General features: G+C 39.9%; 1 protein-coding gene across 5 annotated transcripts in view; it reads left to right on the forward strand.

The window, feature by feature from the left end:
- The window catches only part of TDRD5 (tudor domain containing 5), an 84,318-nt gene that overhangs the window by 56,054 nt on the left and 5,812 nt on the right, over positions 1 to 22,452 (forward strand). For 3 of the 5 annotated variants that reach the window (XM_088801602.1, XM_088801598.1, XM_088801601.1), the window contains one exon: positions 2,541 to 6,898. The exons of 1 other annotated variant lie outside the window; for it this stretch is intronic. In XM_088801602.1, coding sequence (XP_088657728.1) covers positions 2,541 to 2,788 — 248 coding nt within the window. In that variant the 3' untranslated portion in view covers positions 2,789 to 6,898. Of the gene's footprint in view, positions 1 to 2,540; positions 6,900 to 22,452 lie in introns of those variants that run through there. One more of the 5 variants, XM_088801599.1, reaches the window with a different exon arrangement.

Below are 22,452 nucleotides of genomic sequence, written 5' to 3' on the forward strand. Positions count from 1 at the left end.
CTTCCTGCTGCCTGCCCAAGCAAACACCAGGGGCTGGGAAGGCAGCAGGCGGGGCCTGGAAGGTAGAGCAGCTGAGGTGCTAGGGCCCACTCGGACCCTGCTCTGGAGATGTCTTGCATAGGCTCTGTGTTAGGAATAAACGTCCAACCCTCAAAAAGAATTCAATCATTATTTCTTTAAATGTTTTCTCAGTCCCTCTCTCCCGGGTTTTGACTCCAGCTGCACATTACACATGTGCTAGACCATTTGCTGTTGTTCCACAGCTCATTGACAGTGTTCTTTTTCGCATTCTTTGTTTGCTATTGGATTGTTCCTACTATTATGTCTCCAAGTGTACTAACATTTTCTTGTTCAGTGTGTAAGATGTTCTTTTCCCATCCAGTGTATTTTTCATCTCAGAAACGATATGTTTCATCTCTAGAGGTTTGGTTTGGCTCTTTTCTATAGCTTCCATTTTTCTCCTCACCATATTCATATTGTTCCTCTGCCTTCTTGAGAACCTGGCTGGAGTATTCATATAAGAGATATTTTAATGTCTTGTGATTCTAGCAGTGTATCATTTCTGCATTCTGTCAGCTGTAGTATTTTGAAATCAGCTTCTATTGATTGATTTTTCTCCTGATAACAGGTCATATTTTTCTGCTGCTTTGATATCTGGTAAATTTTTTATTGGATGGCAAGACACTATGAATTTTAGATTGTTGACTTGGGTCTCTTTTTCCCCTTTCTCCCTCCCTCCCTGTCTTCTTTCCTTTGTATCTATATATCTACCTTTTTATTTATTTGTTTGAGGTGGAGGGAATGCAGTGAAATTACCTGGAATTGGTTGGATTCTTTCTGTGTTTCTTTTAGGCTTCATTAGGCTGGTCTAGAGAAGTCTTTACACTGTTGGTCTGACTATTTAGGCAGTACCTTTCTGAGGGTATTGCTGGGACTGGATGTCCTCTGTGTTAGGATGTCCCTACAGTATGGCTGGTGGGAACACAAACTGTTTTGCCCCCGTATAAGCTACAGTGATTGTTCTGCCTGCTCCTGTCCGATAGTTTTCCCCTAGCCTTGGTGGTTTCCTGACTCATGCACGAGTCGGATCACTACTCAGCCTAAGACTTAAAGGACCTCTCTGCAGATCTCCAGCTGTTTCTCTCTCTGCAGCTCTTCTCTTCTCTGGTACTTTCCCCCAAAAATTATAGACTCTGTCGTCTCAACCCACCAAGACCTCCAGGCTCAGTTTGTATTCTTCCTCCTATGCTGCATGCAGCCTGGAAATTATCTCCTGACAGTGAGCTAAGGTACTTGTAGGGCTCACTTTGGTTTTTCCCTTCTCTCAGGGATCTCAGTCCTGCACGCTTGTGGTTCAGTGTCTAAAAGCTGCTGTTTCATATATTTCACCCAGGTCTCCAATTGTTTAAAGCAGGAAAGATTGTTTTCCAATCCTTGTTGAATTAACATCATGTCTGGAAGCAGAAGCTTTGCTGCTCTTTTAAATTCTTTGATCATGTATCCCTGCTTTCATATTTTTATATCTTTTAAAATCTGAGCTCACCAAAGACGTCTGGTAAAACCGTATTATTGCATTAGAACTCACCATATCTTTTCCTTTCTAGTGGGCATTTTAGTTACATGGTTAGAGTTTTACTCTTTAGAATACTCTGTCAAATCTTCCTTGAATATAGTTCGTCATAAATGTGTTTTTAAGGTCTAGAGCAGTGCTTTTCAAAATGAAGTCAGCAAGACCAATGCCAGTGTGTGAAGCGTTTATGATGGTGGACAATACAATAGCACGTTGTTCAGCTCACCGAGATTTTTTTTCTGAAGCAGCACTTTCTTGAAGGAAGCAGTATGCTGGCAAAAGCTCCTTCCTTCGTTGTAGGCAGGTAATAAGCACTTCCTAGACCAGCTACTTTTAGTAGAACTGGTCTAGCGTACACATGTGAGTATGTCTAGCTTTCTCTTCTTTGGCTGTTCGGGTCTCCGGGACATGTGAGTTCCCAGCAATTTATTTCATTTGAAAGGTTCATTCTTCTAAGTTGAAACGAATTCCTGAAGAATTCATTTTATGGCTGATAACTGGCTTTTGGAACTTCATAGCAACCAGTCTTGGTCAGTTTTGTTTTTACACTGGTACAGACTTGGAATTGGAACCACTTTGGCAATAGAATACGTCCATGGGACACTGTTTTGCTCACTGCTGGAAGCAAATGGGGGAGATTAAGCACTCTTCCCTGGAATTGGAATTATATCCAATTTGTGATGTCCTAGAAAGAAAGCTTCCCTTCCTTATTCAGAGTGCATTTTTTCCCTCATTTTTGCCTCCATCCAGACAAGATTTTATTTTATCTCAAGGCATGATTCCCCATTCTCGTTTCCTTTCCATTTGTTGATTGGTTTCCAAGCCGCATCCTCTCTGATTTGCTCTTGGTAATTGTCACTGCCTAACAGAAGATGATTGCAACACATGTTAGTAAAGCTCTAGAGTAGGAGAGAGAAGGCAGTGAGTGTGAGAATCCCTTGAAAAGACCTGTGCTTTCTTTCTTTTTCAGTGGAAAGCTCTCCAAAGAGCCTAAAGAATGAAGATTTTTCTAGTAGCCATGCTATTACAGTGTTCAAAGATAAGAGTCATGGAGCCATGGACCAGCTCTCTTTGATTTTGTCTCCTGAGCACCAGATTTCTCAGAAATTCTACATTCCTCGAAGTACAGCCACTGCTGCCTTAGGAGCTGCTGCCCGGTTAGCCACATCCAGGAGCTTCCTGCACTGGTACCCCAGTGTGAAACGGATGGAAGCGTGAGGGAGGAAGGGAGGAGAGAATAAACCCACTGCTTAGGGCCTGCTGATTTCCCAGGCCAACACAAGGAGGAGGTATTGAGACAAAACAGTATTTTGGTAGCTGAAATCTTTGTCTTTCTGTATGACTGTATGGTACTTTTATTGTGCTAACAGTCTACTTTGTTGTGTAAGTATTGGCATTTATTGTTAATTTTTAATTTTTATTTATGTTTCTTATTCTATGTAGTTCACTTTTGTTTAATATAGTTTAATGGAGTTTTTATTTTTTGTTTTTATGTTTCTATAAATGGTTTTCTTGAATATATCATGACTGATAAATGAAAACTGAAAAACTAATGTTTTGTGATCCGTATTTAGTAAGAAAAAAATCATCTCATATCCCTGTCTCCAGAAAAAGCATGTCTGAATTTTAAGACTGCTTTTTCTATCCGTTTTAAATCTTCTGTATCAGAGAGAGAATTCAGGGCTTCGATCCTTACCGTCATTAGTTCTTTGAAGTAGTAGGATCTATAAGAAAATCCACACCCGAAGCTTTGGTAATACAAATATATTTACATTTTAAAAAATTAAGCTGTTTTTCAGTATAGCAAATTCCTTGGAGACTAGTAACAAAATTATACAGACTGATTGTTGAAACTTAGCTGAGCCATCTCTGTGGTCATCACAGTTTGCAGGGACCTTAACGTGGCAGTTCTTCTACGGTCGTATTGTTTAAGCATTTTATATAACATGATGTTCTCTGAAATCCAATTGTGTGAAATACTATATGACATTCTATTAAACTCATAGCATAAACCATCGAGAGAAAAGAAAAGAACAAAAGGTGAAATTAAAGAATGTGTGATATTAATTTGTGGTAAAATACCAGACTTCTCCCCAAAATTAAAAAATCCAATACAGAAGCGTGTCTTAGAAGTAGATTCAGAGAAAGAGGTGTGAATTACAGGCTGGCAGCATGTAACTAGGTTCTCACCTTTCTAGGCCCTCTTCTACGACCTCCTGTTTTGGCAGCCAGTGGCAGAGGTAGCCTCTCCTCCCTTTCTCTCTTTCTACAATAAGGAATCTCTCCTCTTTCCTTCTCAATTACTTAACCGGCAAAATGCACACTGAGGAAGGGAGTGAGATGAGAGTAAATATAAAAGTACATTTAAATTTAGAATCTTACTGGCTGAAACTTCTTTCTTAGAAGTAAGTAATCGTAAAACAAAGTTAAACCCAGAGTCTCTAAATGCTGATAGTTTTTGGTTTAAAATCCTTAGAGAAAACGTGTAATGAAATAAAATTTAAAAATCTAGATTCGCCTTTAATTCCAGTATACCTAGAATAATGATGGTATACCAACTGACAAAAAATAAAAACAACAGGTAATCTAGAAACATTACTGATAGTTGACCCAACAGAAAGAACAAGCTCCCATTTGGATTTTTATGATTTTATATCAGGTATTTTTATTGGGGAAAACTGTTGAAGAGTTATGTGGAGGGTCAATAAACAGTTAAATATGACAGTTAAATAGTACTTGTGATACTCACCTGTGATGTGGAGGAAATCATGTATGTTTAGGTAATTACCCATAATTTGTTTCTAAAGAAGAAAATTCATTTGGAATGATGCTTTTCAAAATTCTTCCTTTAAAGAAGAAACCACGTTTGAGTAATATACTTCACCTCTCCAGCTGGGCAGTCATTGAGTTTGGGACAAAGTGAATCAGGTAGAAGCAACATTTACATATTTAGTAGGTCAGACTGTAACCCTCTCTGTAATAGTACTCAGCTACCAGGAGGAACTCTGCCAATGCTGGGTAACCTGACAGCGACTGATTTTACACTTTGGCAATTAGATGGGGAGATTTTTGTGAAGGCCCTTTCAGAATCCTATCCATTTGCAAATGGCCAGATAGAGAATCATTTAGACAGAGCCATCTCACACTGATAAGTGTCAACACACTTAGAAATAAGCCTATTTAGTAATTAATAGTTAACGTCCTATTTGAGTTAGCAGAGTATAGAATGGACTGTTGAGAGGCTTGTGTATTTTGACCACTTGGCTTTGACTAGGACAACCAATCTGTCCATTTGTTTACCTACCTTTTAGATGGGCTTTGTTTGGTAGTTAACTAAAATAGTCCAAAGCATCAAACAAATTTAGTAGTTCATTTGAAAATGAGTAAATAGGTTCCTGTATATGGGCAGGAACAGCAATAAGAAATGTTCAAAAGACACATAGATGCTCTGTGGTTTAGGGTTAAATTAATTGTTTTTTATTGTTAAAAGATGGGTTGACATCTATACTTGAAACAGCCCCCGTTCCCACGTATTTGGTGCTGAGGATCTATTAAAAGTAATGGAGGTCCCCAAGAAATGTTGACTGGGAGGTGGGAGCCTGAGGTGTGTGAGAGGGAATGGGGGTGAGGACATACAGGAAAACCCTGGTTATAAACTCTTTAGGGATGGAAGAGGGAGTGGTTTTACTAATAGGCCCTCAGGTTTTTAAGTCCAGTGGCTTGTAGCTAATACCGCTCTTCCTAAAAACACACCATGGGGATGAGGGGCCATTCCAACTACAGTCAGCCATGATTTTTCCCCCTAACTCACGCATTTGAGATGCCAGTTGTCTATTTCAAGCGTGGGTATAACTAGAGGCTTCTGCCTTCAGTCAGACTATGTTTAAGTTAAAGACTTAGAATTACAGAAATTTGATCTAGAAGGGACCTTAGATGAGGAAATTTGAAGCCTAGAAAGACTGACTTGCCTACAGTCACAACAGCTTACATGCCCTTACCTGCTGACTCCTAGCTCGGTGCCCTTTCCACAGGAAAATATTGCAACTCTCTCGTGTAGTTTAAATGATTTGATGTCAGAAGACATAGTTTGGTAAATATGTCCAAAAGACTGGTGGCTCCGGTAGCTGAGCAAACCCCTGGTTTGGGAGAGGAGAGGGATAGATTTACTAAGATCTCGTATTCTTGAACATGGATAATAGCTTAGATAACAGTGGGCCAGCTCTACCAAAAAAATCTGAAAGGGAGGCATTATAAGGGCTGAGAAACCAACATCTTACAGAGCAGTCTTTCTGAAGCGTCCTATTAATTTTTATACGGTGTAGCAGACTTTTCTAATAAACTTTTAATGTCTTCTCTGACTTAAATTCATCTTATTTATACATCCAATGCCACGACAGCATTATTCATAATTTTGCAGGAGCCATCCCTAAGACTTATTTACAAGATTTCATTTCCTAAAGCCCATTCAGATCTTGACGTTTGCCAACATGCCAACCAAGGGGTGTATCAACTAAACCTGTGTTTTCTTTGAACTTAGCCCTATTCCTAACAGTGTAGGTGTCTTTTGTCTCGGTCCCCAGTCAGCCTGGTAAGTTTTGGTGTCATTGGCCTATTGGAACCAGAATATTTTAAACTCTGCTGTTTAACCATGTAGACAAATTGTTTTAATTTCTTAGTCAAAGACTGCTGTGATATTTAGAATCATAATTCCCTTTTGTTCCACTTTTCACATAACATTGTTTGATCTACCCCAAAACTGAGTAGAGAATTTATTCACAGCTAAATTTTCTTGATTATAAGCGTAGTTTTCAAGAAATGTTTGTAGCTTTTTCTGTTTGGTATAAACTTCGTATTTCTTTTAAAATTATTTAAAATGTTTTTTAATTTATGGAAAAATGGTTATAAGAAACAGTGTTTACTTGATTATTCTTGATGTGCAATTCAGATATTTTGATGAGGAAACCAAATTTATGAATCTCTGCTCTCTCAACTTTTGTTGTAGAACTAATGGGAAGTTATTGGAATCAAGGAATTATGATTAGCCTATTCTTTGGAGTGTGTAACAGCATTTTGTTTGATTTATTTAAATATTTATGAAGTTGGCGTTTATTTTGTTAAAAATGTCTAGGTGTTTTTTTATAATTAGTTTTTGTTGCGGTGATTCTGCAGGAATGATAATTTCACTTAAATATGTGACCCAAAGAACTTAGTTGAGTAAAATACAAAATTTGTGTAGTTGTGATAATAGAGATTTGATATTCTTCTTGACTAAAATATTTGTCTTCGTTTTTAGTTCACGACTTCTGTATTCTTAAAGTACTTTGGCCTTTGTAAATCTTTGCCATATTGTAGATAAATACATTTATTCTGTGAAATTGGAAATTCATTCACACTGGAGCCACTTCTTAAGTACCTGAAAGCCACATTTCAAAGACTTGTTTACTTTCTCTTGTTTATAGCAACATGTCAAACCCTTTTAAAACATCTCCCAGTTTCTTAAATTCTCTTGAGACCGTTCCACACACTGAATACCAAACCTAGTCCCATCTGTGGCTGTAATTCAGTGCTCTGTAAGTAAGCAGTTATGCTTACTTGATTTCCTGATGCCACATTCAAAGCTTTGCTGCAGTAGCTCTTCTGCCTAAAGCAGATTATTTCCACATGGATCACAAACTCCATTTAGGAGGTGTTTGCTACAAACTTGTCCTTAATCTGTCATTCCACTGGACTTACTAGAAGAATAACTTCTTGATAAAGTATCCTGTTACTGTAGTGTTGTTACCCAGGTTCTGATGGAAAATCTCTTCTTATACCACGTATATGAAAATACCTGTCAGTTAAATAAGACTCTGTGTGCGCCATTTAGGATATTATTAGGCAAAGTATATCCCCACAGAATGTTCCATATTTCTTTTTCATGATACTTTCCTCTTATTGGATGATACCTATTTTCCCCTTGGCTTAGCAGGATTAAACTTAAGCAAACATACATGATACAGGCCAGAGCTAATGGTTCGTCCTTTGTTTAATGAATTTTAAAAGTCACATCATTCCTGTACTGATCAGGAGTAGGACAGTTAAGCAAGTTGAGAGTAAAGGGGTGGAACCCTTCGTTATAATGAAGTGATAGCATCCTCTGTACGTCTTATGTTCTAGGCAATGGGGCTACTGCTTATGATCAGGTAGACAGTGTGTATTTCAACAACTTTTGCTGCGATTGATGGAAGTTTTGTATTTGCTAAACTTTTTAGATTCACAAACTGTGTGCAAGCTTGGCCTTGTAGGTTAACCATCAGGAGGAGCTTTCCCAAATGGGGACTACATCATCCTCCAGGGGTGCTGACCCCATTGTCCCACGTGTTTCAGTGAGCAGCCAGGGCGGGGAGCTACTGTGCAGGAAGGTGGTCCCAACCACAAGAACCCCCTCCACCCCGACACACAAACGTCCTGACCTTTCTCACTGTAGATTTTGAACTTTAGAATAGTAAGGAAGGGGTGAGAGGAGCATGCTACCCGGTGACAGGAGAACTTTTTCAAACTACTGATGCTGCCCCCTCCTGCCCGCCATTTCCTAGTTCTTTGCCTCGTTCTGAGAGAGTCCACTCCACCCCACTCGTCCTTCCATGCAACTCTGACACTGTGGGCCCCTCTGACACACTGGAGCATCTTATGCCTCGAAACACTGGCGTGGGAATAAGAAGTTGAGAACTGTTGTGTTAGTCATTTTTATTTTAAATAAATGAAACAGGGTAGTGATAGACTCCTGCAACTGGTTTTTAAATTTCATTTTCATTTAATTGTGGCATGAGCACTGAACGTGAGATCTGCCTTCTGAACACAATACAGCATTGTTAGCTATAGGCTTAATGTTGTACAACAGATCTCAAGACTTACTCGTCCTGCATTATTCAGCCTTTAACCCCACTGATTAGCATCTCCTCATTTTCCCCAAACTCAATTTGATTATCTAATATCTAAATCCCATGTTCATTCGTCTCCCATGGTGCCATTTTCCCACTAAATATTGTGAAGATGTCATGTGGACAGTATATGCCTAAATCGTGGCTTTTCCCCTCTCCCAATAATGACCAAATATTATGGCAACACGGGGAGTGTTGAAACAACATGCCCAACAGCGGAGCCAGTGGTGACTTCTTTAACTGTTTATGGACTCAAACAGTAATCAGGTTATCTTGATTTGGCAGGATGCGTTTGGAACCTCGGCTATGAAACCTAACAAAATGGGCCTCCCTGCAGTCTTTGGAGTGCGAGGGGGCTCTAGGGTCACAAAGGGCATCAGCTGAGGGTTGGTTGGTCACACTGCCCAGGTTTTCCTTGAAGGCTAGAGAGCTGAGCTTCCAGGAGCAGGGGCTGAAACAGGAGAGTAAGAGTGAAAGTGGTGTGTGAAAACCTCGTGAGAATTTTAACTTGGGGGTTATGAACCCAGGATTTCTCTACCTGCCTTACTGCCTAGAGTACATTGGGTGGAGGGAATATTTCACCAAAGCTGGATTTCTTTCTTTTTTTTTTTTTTAACTCTGCAGCGATTCGATTTTGCTTCCTCCTCACTGCTAGGTGGCGATCTAGGACAGGAGTTCAGGGGCCAAGCCTGGTGCTAAAAATCCTTTCCTTGCAACACTTTGCTGCGTAGCACTGTAGAGTTTCAGAGTTGGAAGTGGGGCTTATAGTTCACTTCATCCAACCTCTCTTTACTTGAAAAGACAAGTGACATAAGTGAACTCTTTGGGAAGTAAGGGTCTCAGAATAATTCTCGTAGGAGATGATCTTACCACAGTCCAAAGTTTCTCCTAATTTGATCCCACAGGAAACTGCCACAGAGGTTTCCCTTTTTACAGAACTTAGACTTGAACACTGTATGTCGGCCTTTATTACCTGAAGGCGGTGGGGAAACACCAACACTCCCCTAAGAAGCATGTTTGGGAGCTACAACTACTATTTCTATCTTGCTCCACTGAAAAAGTTCTAAGGAAAAGAAAAAAATAACCTTTCCATCTTTATTTTGGAATTTTCCAAGCAGATATATCTTTTATTTCCTTTACAAATTTCTGACTTAGAAAAAATGCAAAATTCTTACAATTTAAGCACATTTTGAGTCTTTAGAAGGATTTTCTTATCACGGTGTTAAATTGTGTGTGTGTGTGTATGTGTGTGTGTGTGTGTGTGTGTGTGTGTATTTTCTGGGGGGAGGGCTTTGGCAACCTGAGATTCCCCAAAATGATTAAGAATGCCTGCAGTTCTGCATCTGTGTTATAAGACTATACGCTCTCCAGGTTCTCTGGGGAGACGGAAAACAACTGTTAACCCTTGTGACTTCACTTTCAAGTGAAGACAGGCAACTTCTGTGGTTCAGGGAGTGGGTTTAGCTCATGACAAGATCTTGAGTCAGTTATAATAACCATCACTTGCATCGGGCTTTACACATCGCAAAGCAGCAGAGACAGCTGCTGTCAAAAGTTAATGAGTTTAAATCACATTAACACAAGGATAGTAGCTAAGATGGGAAGTTATTTTATAAAGTCGGTGCACTATGCACTTCTGGGCAGCACTGCATTTACAAAAGAGGTGGACCTGTATTTACAAAATTGTTTGGATAATAAGAGCTTTATTGAGTTTAGATAATGTACCACAAGCGGCTTGTTCCAAGGGCTTTATGTAGATTATCTCATTTAACCCTTCCAACAGCACTATGGGGTAGGTACTATTATTACTCCCATTTCACAGATAAGGAAATTGAGGCACAGATAGGTTAAGTATCTCCCCAACACTGTGACAAATTAATATTGTGTTATAATAGTGTTAATCATATCAATTTACTAAGTACTTATTATGTGCCGTACCCTTTACATGTTTTATTTAATTCTTACAGCACCCCTATTACTAGTCCTTTTTTACAAGAGGAGACACTTGAGGCTGAGAAAATGAATTTACCCAAAGCCCCGTCTAGTAAGTGGCAGGAGCTAAGTATGTCTGATTCCTCCAAAGGGCTGTCTGTTTTGTCTCCCATTATACTTCTTCTCTGCCCTCCTGAGCCCACTCCAGTTCCACCCACACCATTCTACCAGAAGTGCTCCTGTTGAGGTCTCCAGTGACTGAATCCCATAGGCCTCAGTTCTCATCTCGTCGGACCTTTCAGTAGCATCCGACACTCTTTCCCGCCTTCAGGGACATCACATTCTCTAGAGTTCCCTCCTACTTGTTGGTCGGTCCTTTGCATCTCCTTTTCTGGCTCCTTCTCTTTTTCCTGACCTCTGGAGGGCAGCAGTTATTATCTTATCCATTCCTCCAGTCTCCTGGCTTTCATTGCCATCTGCCTGCTGAAGAGTCCCACATTTATTTGTCCAGCCCAGGCCTCTCTCCTGAACTCCATACTCAAATGCCTACTTGACCTCTGCACGCCTATCCGAATGACATTTCACACTAAGCAGGTCCAAAATGGAATTCATGACCTTTGCCCCATCTGCACCTCAAACCACACCACCTATAGAGTCATCGGTAACCCATTTGATTACAACTCCCTGCATGTCACGACGCAGGCCCAAATCCTTGGAGTTATCGCGGACTTGGCTCTCTGTCTCCTACCTGACACTCAGCCAGCGCACCCTATTGGCTATCCCTTCAAAATGTATCTGGAATCTGGTCCCTTCTCATCACCTCTCTCCTGCCGCCTGGCCTGAATCCTGGTGTTTAGCTTGGGTTTCTTCAACAAGCTCGTCTGGTTTCCCTGCTCCCTGCATTGCTCCTTCACAGCCTTCTCCACAAAGCAGCCAGAGAGAACCGTTTAAGCCGAGTCACAGGGAATCCCTCCTCTGTTCAGGACCCTCCAAAGGCTCCCAGTTTTCCTCAGAGTCCATATAATGGCCCTTAAGTGGTGTTGCTAGATAAAATGCAAGATGCCCAGTTCAGTTTGGATTTCAGATAAACAGCAAGTCATTCTTTAGGATAAGTATGCCTCACGCAATACCTGGGACACAGTTATACTTTAAAAACATTGTTTATCTGAAATTCACATTGATTAATAACTGGAAATCCATATTGTTGTTTGCTAAATCTGCCACCTACCCACAAGGCCTCACACAGGGTGTGCCCGTTATCTCTCTGACCTCAGCTCCCACAGTCTCCCCCTTTGCTCACTCCACCTCCCCACACTGACCTTGCTTTCCTTCGGCATAACCAGGTAGCTCCCACCTTTGGGCTTTGGCTCGGCTGTCCTCCCTCCAGGATGCACATCTTCCCCCATGGCCATTTTGAAAATGACTAGTGACCTTGATCCCCCTTACCCCCCCCCTCTACTTTTTTCCATAGCACCTAACTTCTAAGCTGTGCGGTAACTTTTCACTGTTTTTCATATGTCTCCAACAACCAGAATACCAACTCCACAAGGCAGGTCTTTTAGTCTGTTTTGTCCTTTACTGTATCCTGACAGGCTAAAACAATAGCACATAGGAACCTGATAAAAATGTGTTGAATGAAGGACAGATTTCAAAAGACTGTTCCTTTCCATTGCACTCTGTCCCCTCCATTTCAACTTGTGACACATATTTGAAGGAACTTAGAGTGTACAGTCCAGAGAGGAGATTGTTGGCCGAGGTGAGGAGTGCACTTACGTCCTTCTGTCCTGGGAGATTGTCCATGCCTCTCTGCCCGGGCAGTTACCACATCTCCACTCTCAGCGTTGCTCTCTAACAAAAAAACTGTATTTTCTCTGTGCCAAGCCCTATACAAAATCCCAAGGATATGAGAATAAACAAGGTAATTCCTACCTAGAAAGACCTTATAGTGAGGTTCAGGTTCCTTCCTGCCTGTCTGATAAAATGAAAGAGAATTGGACCCGACTGGCCACATTTGCCCCTTTCCAAAGAAAACTCTACAGCTTCCAAGTCCCCTTTATATCTTATCATCTCCCCTGCCCCCTCCGGTTTTGTTCCTACTGTGGTAACCCCCAAGAGAAAAATCAAAGTGAATATTAAGCAGGAGCAGTGAGAAGAACATCTGCTGTAACCTCCCTGTGACCCCAATGCAGTAGCTCAGCAGAGATAAATTAAAGCAAGTGCAGGAAGCCTGTTGGCGTCAGTCTCAAATGACGCCAACAGGAAGGTGGAGTGGGAGTGGGAGGATGTGTGAATGCATACAGGGCGCCGAGAGGCAGGTTTGCTGCTGGAAATCATTTTCCCCTACGAGGTTCCAGAAGAAAAAAGAAAAAATCGGAATAATGTTTACTCAATAGCTTTGCATAGATTTTTGACCCCCCTTATTTCTGCACTATTATGTCCCTGAATTACTGATGTGAGAAATTACAATCTTAATATACAATAGCTAACTAGAAAAATCAAGGGCGGTTTACAGAGGTATAGTTGTAACATGGCTAAGGGCAGAAACTAAAAGATGGAGAAAGAAGTATTTTTGGTGGCAGAAGGTTTTTTCCTCCCTTTCCCCCTTCATTCTAGATGAACCTTCAGCATGTACTAGTCACTAAATGAGAGGGCTGTCATTTTCTAATTCAATGAGCATTTGTAATCGGCCTGTTTGACACAGGCTGTGTAACTTCTGTTTCCATGGTATTAAATTTACTAAAACAGCTCATCCTTTACTAAAAGAAGACAGTCCCTGGTACAACTGTCCAGGCATAGATGGGGTCAAAAGAAGTAGGCCTTGGGATCAACTAAATACCAGTACAAGAACTCGTCCTCCCTCCCTCCCTCCCTCCCTCCCTCCCTCCCTCCCTCCCTCCCTCCCTTCCTTGACCAGATGTCTCTGGATGCCTTAGATGACAGCCCAGGGTTCTAGAGGGAAATCCTAGACCTGGCAGATTTTGTAAGGCAGGATTGGCCCAGCAAAATTGGGAGTAAGCCATACTGATCCTCGGCATTCTCTGATTTTCATTTTCAGCTCTTCTCTCTCTGACCTTTGTTCACTGTACCCCATGGCTGGCCACAAAGTTCCCCTCCCCCATCACAACACATCCAGGCCCTTGGCTAAGTGGCACTGACCCTTGTTCCACATTTGAGAGTCAGGATTTAAGTACCCAGTTTAAACTTAACCTATTGCTCTTAGAAACTATTATTATCTTATAGTGAAATCTATTCCCCCAACTAAATCTTCCTTTAAAAAAAATGTATTTTAAAAAGGGGAGAGAATCTCTGCTCTCTGTGTACTTGCTTCAGCAACTAGAAGATTTTCCCATCAGTACTTTATCTGTGGCTTAATATAATGCTTTTCTGTTTCTTGGTAATAATGTCCTATGAGGAAGTATTTTAAACTTATTTTGGCAAGGTTTATTTGTCCTTTCCTATTACCTTGATGAAGTGAGACTCTGGGAATAAGTAAGATTCACATTGTAAAATTTTTAAAAAATAATTTTACTGGAAAAAAGTTACACTTTGAGTACCAAAGCAAAAGCACTATTTTTGATTGGTTTGGTAGATCATGTCCCAAGGTTCACTTAGTATAATACCCTCAAGATTCATCCATGTTGTCTCACATGGCAATATTTCATTTTTTTATGGCTGAGTAGTTTTCCAAGGGTGGTGTGTGTGTGTGTGTGTGTGTGTGTGTATCCTTTATCCATTCATATATCCAGACAATTGGGCTATATTTTGGCTATTGTAAATAATGCTGCAATGAACATAAGGGTACATTTATCTTTTCGAATTAGTGTTATATTCTTTAGGTATATACCCAGAAGAGGAATTGCTGGATCATATGATAGCACTAGTCTTAATTTTTTGAGGAACCTCCATACTGTTTTCAATAGTGGCTGCACCAATTTACAATCCCATCAGCAGTATTATGAGGGTTCCCTCTTCTCTACATCGTCTCCAAATTTGTTATGTCTTATTTTTTTTATAATAGCCATTCTGGCAAGTGTGAGGTGATATCTCATTGTGGTTTTCATTTGCATTTCCCTAATAATTAGTGATGTTGAACATCTTTTCATGTGCCTGTTGGCCATCTATATATCTTCCTTGGAAAAATATCCACTCAGATCCACTGACAATTTTATAATTGGGTTGTTTGTTTTTTTGTTGTTGAGTTGCATGAGTTCTTGATATATTTTGGCTATTAGCCCCTTATCAGAAATACCATTTTCAAATACATTCTCTCATTCAGTTGCCTTTTTGTTTTGTTGATGGTTTCCTTTGCTGTGCAAAAGCTTTTTTAGTTTGATGTAGTCCCATTTATTTATTTTTGTTTTTCTTTCACTTGCCTTTGGAACCAAAGGCACAAAAACACCTCTAACACTTATGTGAAAGGACCCATTTTAACCTGAGGAATAGGCTCTAAGAGGAATATTTGAAGAAATAATGGTCAAAAATATCCCAAATTGGAAACAAAACAAAACCAATTAGACTCTCATAGAATAAGCTCAAATACATCCACACCTAGACACATCATAATCACACTATCCAAAGACAAAGAATATTGAAAGTAACAAGAGAGAATTAATTCATTGCATACAACGAGTCCTTAAAAAAAGTAACAGCTGATTTCTCATCAGAAACTATCAAGTCCAGAAGGCAGTGAGATGCCATATTCAAAGTACTGAAAGAAAAAGACTGTCAACCAAGGATTCTGTACCAGCAAAAATATCCTTCAATGAATGAGAAATTACGACATTTCAAAATAAATAAAAACCTAAGAGAATTTGTTGTATCAGACTTCCTCTGTAAGAAATAATATAGTGAGTCCTTCAGGCTGAAATGAAAGGACATTAGATAGTAACTCAAATCCAAATGAAGAAATAAAGAGCACCAGTAATGGTAATTACACAGGTAAAGATATATGATGGTAAAAATATGTTTTGTTTCTCATCAGAAACTATCAAGGCGAGAGGCAGTGAGATGACATGTTCAAAGTACTGAAAGAAAAAGACTATCAACCAAGGATTCTGTACCAGCAAAAATATCCTTCAATGAATGAGAAATTAAGACATTCCAAAATAAATAAAAAACTGAGAGAATTTGTTATATCAGACTTCCTCTGTAAGAAATAATATAGTGAGTCCTTGAGGCTGAAATGAAAGGACATTAGATAGTAAATCAAATCCAAATGAAGAAATAAAGAGCACCAGTATGGTAACTACATAGATAAATATATAAGATGGTAAAAATATATTTTTTGTTTATAACTGTTTTTCTTCTGATTTAAAAGACAGATGTATAAAGCAATAATTACAAATTTGTATTGATGAATATGTAATGTATCAAGATGTAATTTATATGAAAACAGGGACACAAAGAGGGGGGAATGGTGCTGTATAGGTGCAGTTTTTCTACACTATTCATATTAGGTTTCTCTAGAGAAACAGAACCAATAGGATATTTGTTTGTTTGTTTGTTTATTATGTGGAATTGGTTTATCTGATTATGGAGTCTGACAGATCTCAAGGTCTGCAGGGTGAGTCAGCAAGGTGAAGACCCAGGAGAGCCAATGGTATAGTTCATGTCTGGAGGCTAGCAGGCTCAAAACCCAGGAAGAGCCAATGTTTCAGCTCAAGTCTGAAAGTGAGAAAAAAGTTGATGTCCTAGTTTGAAGGCAGTCAGGCTGGAGGAATTCTCTATTACCGGAGAGAGGGGCACTCATGTTGTTCTATTCAGGCCATCAACTGATTGAATGAGGCCCACCTACATCTGGGAGGGCAATCTGCTTTACTCAGTCTACCCATTTAAATGTTAATTTCATCACATGCCTTTAAAGAGACCCCAGAATAATGTTTGACCAAATATCAGGGCATCACATGGCCAAGTCAAGTTGATACATAAAATTAAACATCACATTATTGAAATTTAAAAAAGGTGGTATTAATCTGAACTATATTGTGATAATTGAAGGGGTTAATTGTAATCCCTATGACAACCACTAAGACAATAACTCAAAACTATATAAAGAAACCACATGAGCATCTCAGTAGACATGCAGAAAAGCATTTGACAAAATCCAACACCCTTTCGTTATGAAAATATTCAACAAACTAGGAATAGAAGGGACTTCCTCAACTGATAAAAGGCCTTGATGAAAATCCCACTGCTAACATTGTACTTAGTGGTGAAAGACTGAAAGCTTTTCCCCAAAAGACCAGGAACAAGACAAGGATGTACACTTGTGCCATTTCTATTCAGTATTATACCACAGGTTCAAATGAGGACAGCCAGACAACTAGAACAAATAAAGGCATTTCTCTTGGAAAAGAGAAAGAAAATCTGTATTTGTAGACAACAGAATCTTGTATAAATGAAAAATCCTCACACACACACACGAGAAACCTATTGGAACTAAGAAACAAATTGAGCAAGGCTTCAAGATATAAGATCCATAGGCAAAGATCAGTGTATTCCTTTATTCTAGTGATGAACAATCTAAAAATGAAATTAAAAGATACAAAGATATTAAAAAGAATAAAACATTTAGGAGTAAATATAACAGAAGAAGTCCATGACCCGTATATGAAAAACTGCAAAATGCTGCTGAAAGAAATTAAAGAAGACCTAAATAAATGAAAAGACATTCTATATTCATGTATTGGAGGACTTAACTATGCTAAGATGTCAATACTCCTGAAATGATCAGTACAACCCTTATCAAAATCCAGCTGGCTTTTTGTAGAAATTGATAAGCTGCTCCTAAAATTCATGTTAATTCCCAAGCCAAAACAACCCTGGGGGAAAAAAAAGAGAACAAAGTTAGAGGATTCACACTTTCAGGTTTCAAAACTTACTATAAAGCTACAGTAATCAAAACGGTGTGGTACTTGCATAAGGATAGACATACAAATCAATGGGATAGAATTTGACAGTCAAGTAATAAACCCATACATTTTTAGTCAATTGATTTTTGACAAGTACCGAGATGGTTCATGGAGAAAGGACCATTTTTTCAACAAATGGTGCCAGGACAAACGGATAGTCACATGAAAAAGAATGAAATCGGACCCTTCCTTGCATCATACACAAAAGTAACTGAAAATGGATCAAAGACCTAATTTAAGAGCTGTAACTATAAAAATCTTAAAAGAAAATAGGCATAAATCTTGGCGATCTTGGATTTAGTCATGATTTCTTGGATATAACACCAAAAACAGAGGCAGCAAAAGAAAAAGATAGATACATCGGATTTCATCAAAATTAATAATTTCTGTGCTTCAAAGGATGTATCAGGAAAGTGAGAAGACAGCCCAATTAATGGGGGAGAATTTTTGCAAATAAGGTACTTGTATCTAGAATACGAGTATATAAAGAACTCTTGCAACTGAATAAAAAGACAAATTGCCCAATTAAAATGGGCAGAGGATCCTAATAATGCACATTTCTCCAAAGGAGACAAACAAATGGTCAATAAGCACATTAAGAGGAGCTGAATATTGTTAGCAATCAGGAAAATGCAAAGCAAAAATCACAGTGTAATACTTCACACTACCATGGCAATAATAAAAATGACAGACAATAACAAGTGTTGGTGAGGATGTCGAGAAATTGGAATGCCCATACATTTCTGGTAAGAATATAAAATGATGCAGCTGCTTTGGAAATCAGTCAGGCTCAACACAAAATTACCATATGACCTAGCAATTCCATTCCTAGCTATTTCTCCAAGAGAAATGAAAAGTTATGTCCTTACAAAAACTTGGACATGAATGTTCATAGAAACATTATTCATAATGGCAAAAAAAAAAAAAAAGTGGAAACAATCCAAATGGATCATGACAACTGGTGAACGGATAAACAAAATGTGATCCGTCCATACCGTGGAACATTTTTCAGCCATAAAAGGGAATGAAGTACTGATTCATGCTATGACATAGACGAACCTTCGAAAACATTACGGTAAGTGAAACAAGCCAGACACAAAAGGCCACATACTGTATGAGTCCTTTTATATGAAATTTCTAGAATAGGCACATCCATAGAGACAGAAAGTTAGTTAGTGATTGCCAACACCTGGTGGCAAGGGGAGACCGGGGAGTAGCTGCTATTGGGTATGGAGTTTCTTTGTGGGTTGCTGAAAATATTCTGGAATTAGGTAATGGCAATGGTTTCACAACTTTATGAATAAGCTACAAATTACTGAATTGTATACTTTAAAAGGGTAAATTTTACGGCATGAGTTATATCTCAGTAAAAAAAAAAAAAAAAAAAAAAAAGCTAATGAAAAACATTCTTTTGATAGGAGCAAAGCTTCTGTCCAGCAGGGAGTGGTTGATGTCACAGTCTCGGAGGAGGCTTAGGACAGACAGTGCTGTACAGTGATGGCTCTTAACCAGAGACATGGCTCAGACTCAACTTGTGGAGCTATTAGATGGTACAGACAACAGGCCCACCTTTAAGTTTTCTGGTTTAGTGCATCTGTGATGGGATCATGAGAATTTCTATGCCCCATCCCCACTCTGCCCCTAAAGTGTGGATAAGACTGAACCTAGGATTATTTCTAGTTTGAATGCTGAGGCCTGCCCAGTTATTAGAGGACAACATTAGAAATCAGGAAATCGAGATGCCTCTCATTGTAAGTCATTTGGGTTCTAGACCAAGATTTCTGTTCTATACTCTCAGAGCAATTGCTATCCACCCCCGTCTATGTTTCATGAAGAATATTTACAAAGTATATTGGTCACTGATCCTTTTCCCAAATTCATACCAAAGTCTCAACTGCATCAGGTGTGGTAGAGGAGATACTCAAGTGTAATTTATTTTCCCTTCTTCATGTCAACTTCTGTCTGAGCCCCTTAAATCTTTAGGAATGAATAGCTTTCCCTAATAGTAGCTTTGGGATTTGCAGTAGTCACTTTGGTAATAATACTTGGAGTATGTTTGGAATAAAAAGAATTTAGATAAGGATTGATATTATTTAATCCAAAAGTTAACATGAATTCTAGTGAAAATTAGAACTCTCCTTCATCACTGAATGGCATTCTGTATGTAAATCTGTTGTTCATAGCCTCAGCCTTGGCAAGTATTAGAACACGAACTCTCTAGGGTTGTCCCAAACACAGTGGGTCCCAGAAAAAGAAGAATGACTCATGACAAGAACCCTGCAGAGTGCCTCAATCTGTTTCTGTGATTTATGATCCCCTTACTTCAATGATGGCTCCCACCATTTGGTCCAGACCTGCAGAGGCCATGTCTGACATTTTGGCAGAGAGAGAGGGACATATACCATCTTGAATCTATCTTGGGCTCCTGAATCACCTTTCTTCCCTGCAAAGTTCTCATCTGCTTAATTATGGATGAACTTTGCATCTGTGGCTAGAAACCAGGGCCAGATTTAATAAAACCTGAATGGGCTCCCAATTTCCAAGGACAGTCAACATCAAGGAATCCCACTGTAATTTATCCCAGGACTACAGGGTTGATGAATATGCCAGTCTTCCCAAGTATAACGTTTTCTCAGGTTCATGAATGGCTACTAACAATGTCTAATAAAACAAATGCTAACAGAGCTGGGTTTGAGTGAGATGACAAGAAAACCACAATTAACCATCAAGGTGACCTGCAAAAATCACTTGCCATCTGTCTCCATTCCTCTTTCTCTGAAACAATATGTTGGGCAGTTTGGTTTGGCCCTGTAAGAGGTAGGGGAGAGGAATGAATGATCTCTCAAGATTCTTTAACTTTCCATACTGTAAAATCCAATGTTTGGGGAATTTTTATAGCTAATAATATACACATTGTGCAAAACTTCCAAAGCCTCCACCGAAAACAGTCTCCCTCCCACACATTTCCTTTCATCTTCTAGTTTCTATTCCCAGAGGCAGTGCTGCCAGGCACTGTTGTAGGTCCTGGGGATGGAGCAGTGAACAAAACAGAGTCTCTGTCCTCCATGAGCTTACCTTCTAGTGTGGAGAGATACACAATAGAGGTGGCTGGTGATAAATCCTATAAAAAAGTAAAACTGTCCGAGAAGGACCAGCCTTTGGGGCTCTCAAGGAGACCAGGGTCAGCTCTGTCAGATACTGCCGAAAGGTTAAGTATGGAGCAAGATATAGTGACCTGTCCACTGGATTTCCCAGCATGAAGGTGATTGGTGACCTCGACTGTGGAGGGTGGGGATAGGAGCTGCAGTACAATGGGCCGAAGAATGAATGGGAAGTGAGATAGTGGAGTTAATGTGAGCTCACTCTAGAGGTTTGCTGAGTGGGCAGAGAAATGGGACAGCCACTGAAATGCAGCCCAGGTTAAATGAAATCATGCTGAGCCCAGCACATTACATGTTACATTTCCCATCCCTCGTCCTTTCTATATCTATTTGAAGTTCATTTTTTCCTAAAAATGTTTTCAATCTGTGATCGTCTAATTCGCGTCCTGAGAATGTACAGGGACTCTGCGAGTCGCCCACTGTTATGGATGATTCTGTCGCTGGCCTCTGTAGACAAAGTTACTTTTCCAGGAATTGTAAGTGAAAGGGCTTTGTGCTTGAAGTAGCCAGTGAGAGTGCATTTGGGGTTGATTGGATGGGGTTAGATGACAGCTCCTTTCCGCCTGAAAGAGTGCTTTGGAGGGTGCTGGCAAGGGCCAGATTTCAGGCAGTTAAGTGCTCTTTTCTCTCTTTTCTCTCTGCTGCTCTGTCTCACCTTCAGCTCGATCCCAGAACAGATGTGAGAACCCCAGGGAATTTGCTGTTTCTAGACAAGTTTTCCGGCATTTCCACATTTTCCTGTGACCGTTGGGTAGGGATGGTGTTGGCAGGTGTGTGGTTTGTGTGCTTTTGGTCTTTTGTTTGCTAAATGTCTGCCACATGGACCCATTCCCCCAGTTGTCACTATTTATGATCACTTCAATGGCCAAAGACTATCCACAGGGATAAAATGACAAAGCAACTTAGATAACCCTCCACCAAGGCAAACCATCTGAGTGGAAGAGAAAGAGGGCTAACGGCGTCCCTCCCCTCTGTGCGTCACCATGGTCCCTTCCTCAAGGCACCAGCTCACTTCCCAGGCAGGAGATCCGTATTTATTTCAAAACCTGGGTACGGGCGCAGTGTGTAAGTCTTCTTGAAGAATCAGTTAATCCCAGATTCTCAGGAAATGCATCTGTTTGTACCCAGCTGGGTAATTGTTCTGGGAAGAGAACAACGTTCTTTCTTGCCTTTAAGGAGACAGAGTCAGAATGAACCCTTCTGTTTCTCCTCCTGCCAGCTGAAAGACAGCATCCGGAAGCTTCGTCTCTTGGAGTTGTTGCTTCTTAAAGCTTCGCATTGTTGTCTCTCTAGCACAGTCTCCTTTTCCCAAAGCAATTTTTGTTTGTGTTCATTCTATAATGCCAGGTATTTGTAGCTTCGATCAGTCATTGTCTTGCATTGACATCCAGTTGTTTTGTGTGTGTCTTATTTTTCCAACTTTAATTGTGAGCCCCTTAAACTTCTTTGAATTCCCTTCGGCTGAGTATAGAGTATAGACATTCCGTAAATATTTTTGAATTCGTTTCAATATTGCTTTACCCGCAAGGATCTTGAATTTCACTGGGAAGGCAAGGGATACCCAGATGAAACCATTCAATAACAGGGTGAGGCAATGACTCAGTGCCAAAGCGAAAATATAGACCCAGGAGGTACTGTGCTGAGGTTGTCAGGGGAGCAAAGTCACAGGCTGGGCCAGTCTGAGAAGGCCCTTACTTGCCTGTAACAGTTATCATGTGCCCTGACAGGAAATCAGTAGTTGCTTTGAGAGTTGGCCTGGTTTTACAAGTGAATCTCCCTAGCATAATAGTATTAATGCGACTGTCATTTTGTCCTTAACACACCGATCTCGCTAATTCCCCAAAACAATTTGTTCTACAGATAAGCCCAGCTCTTGGCCCCTAAAAATCTCACAGCAAAGTTGACTTTCTGTCCTCTTTTCCCACTCCAAAGCCCTTTCATCACTGTTCTTTTTTTTT

The sequence above is a fragment of the Rhinolophus sinicus genome, chromosome 11 (assembly GCF_057876585.1).
Source record: "Rhinolophus sinicus isolate RSI-liver-muscle chromosome 11, RSI-T2T, whole genome shotgun sequence".
NCBI lineage: Eukaryota > Metazoa > Chordata > Mammalia > Chiroptera > Rhinolophidae > Rhinolophus > Rhinolophus sinicus.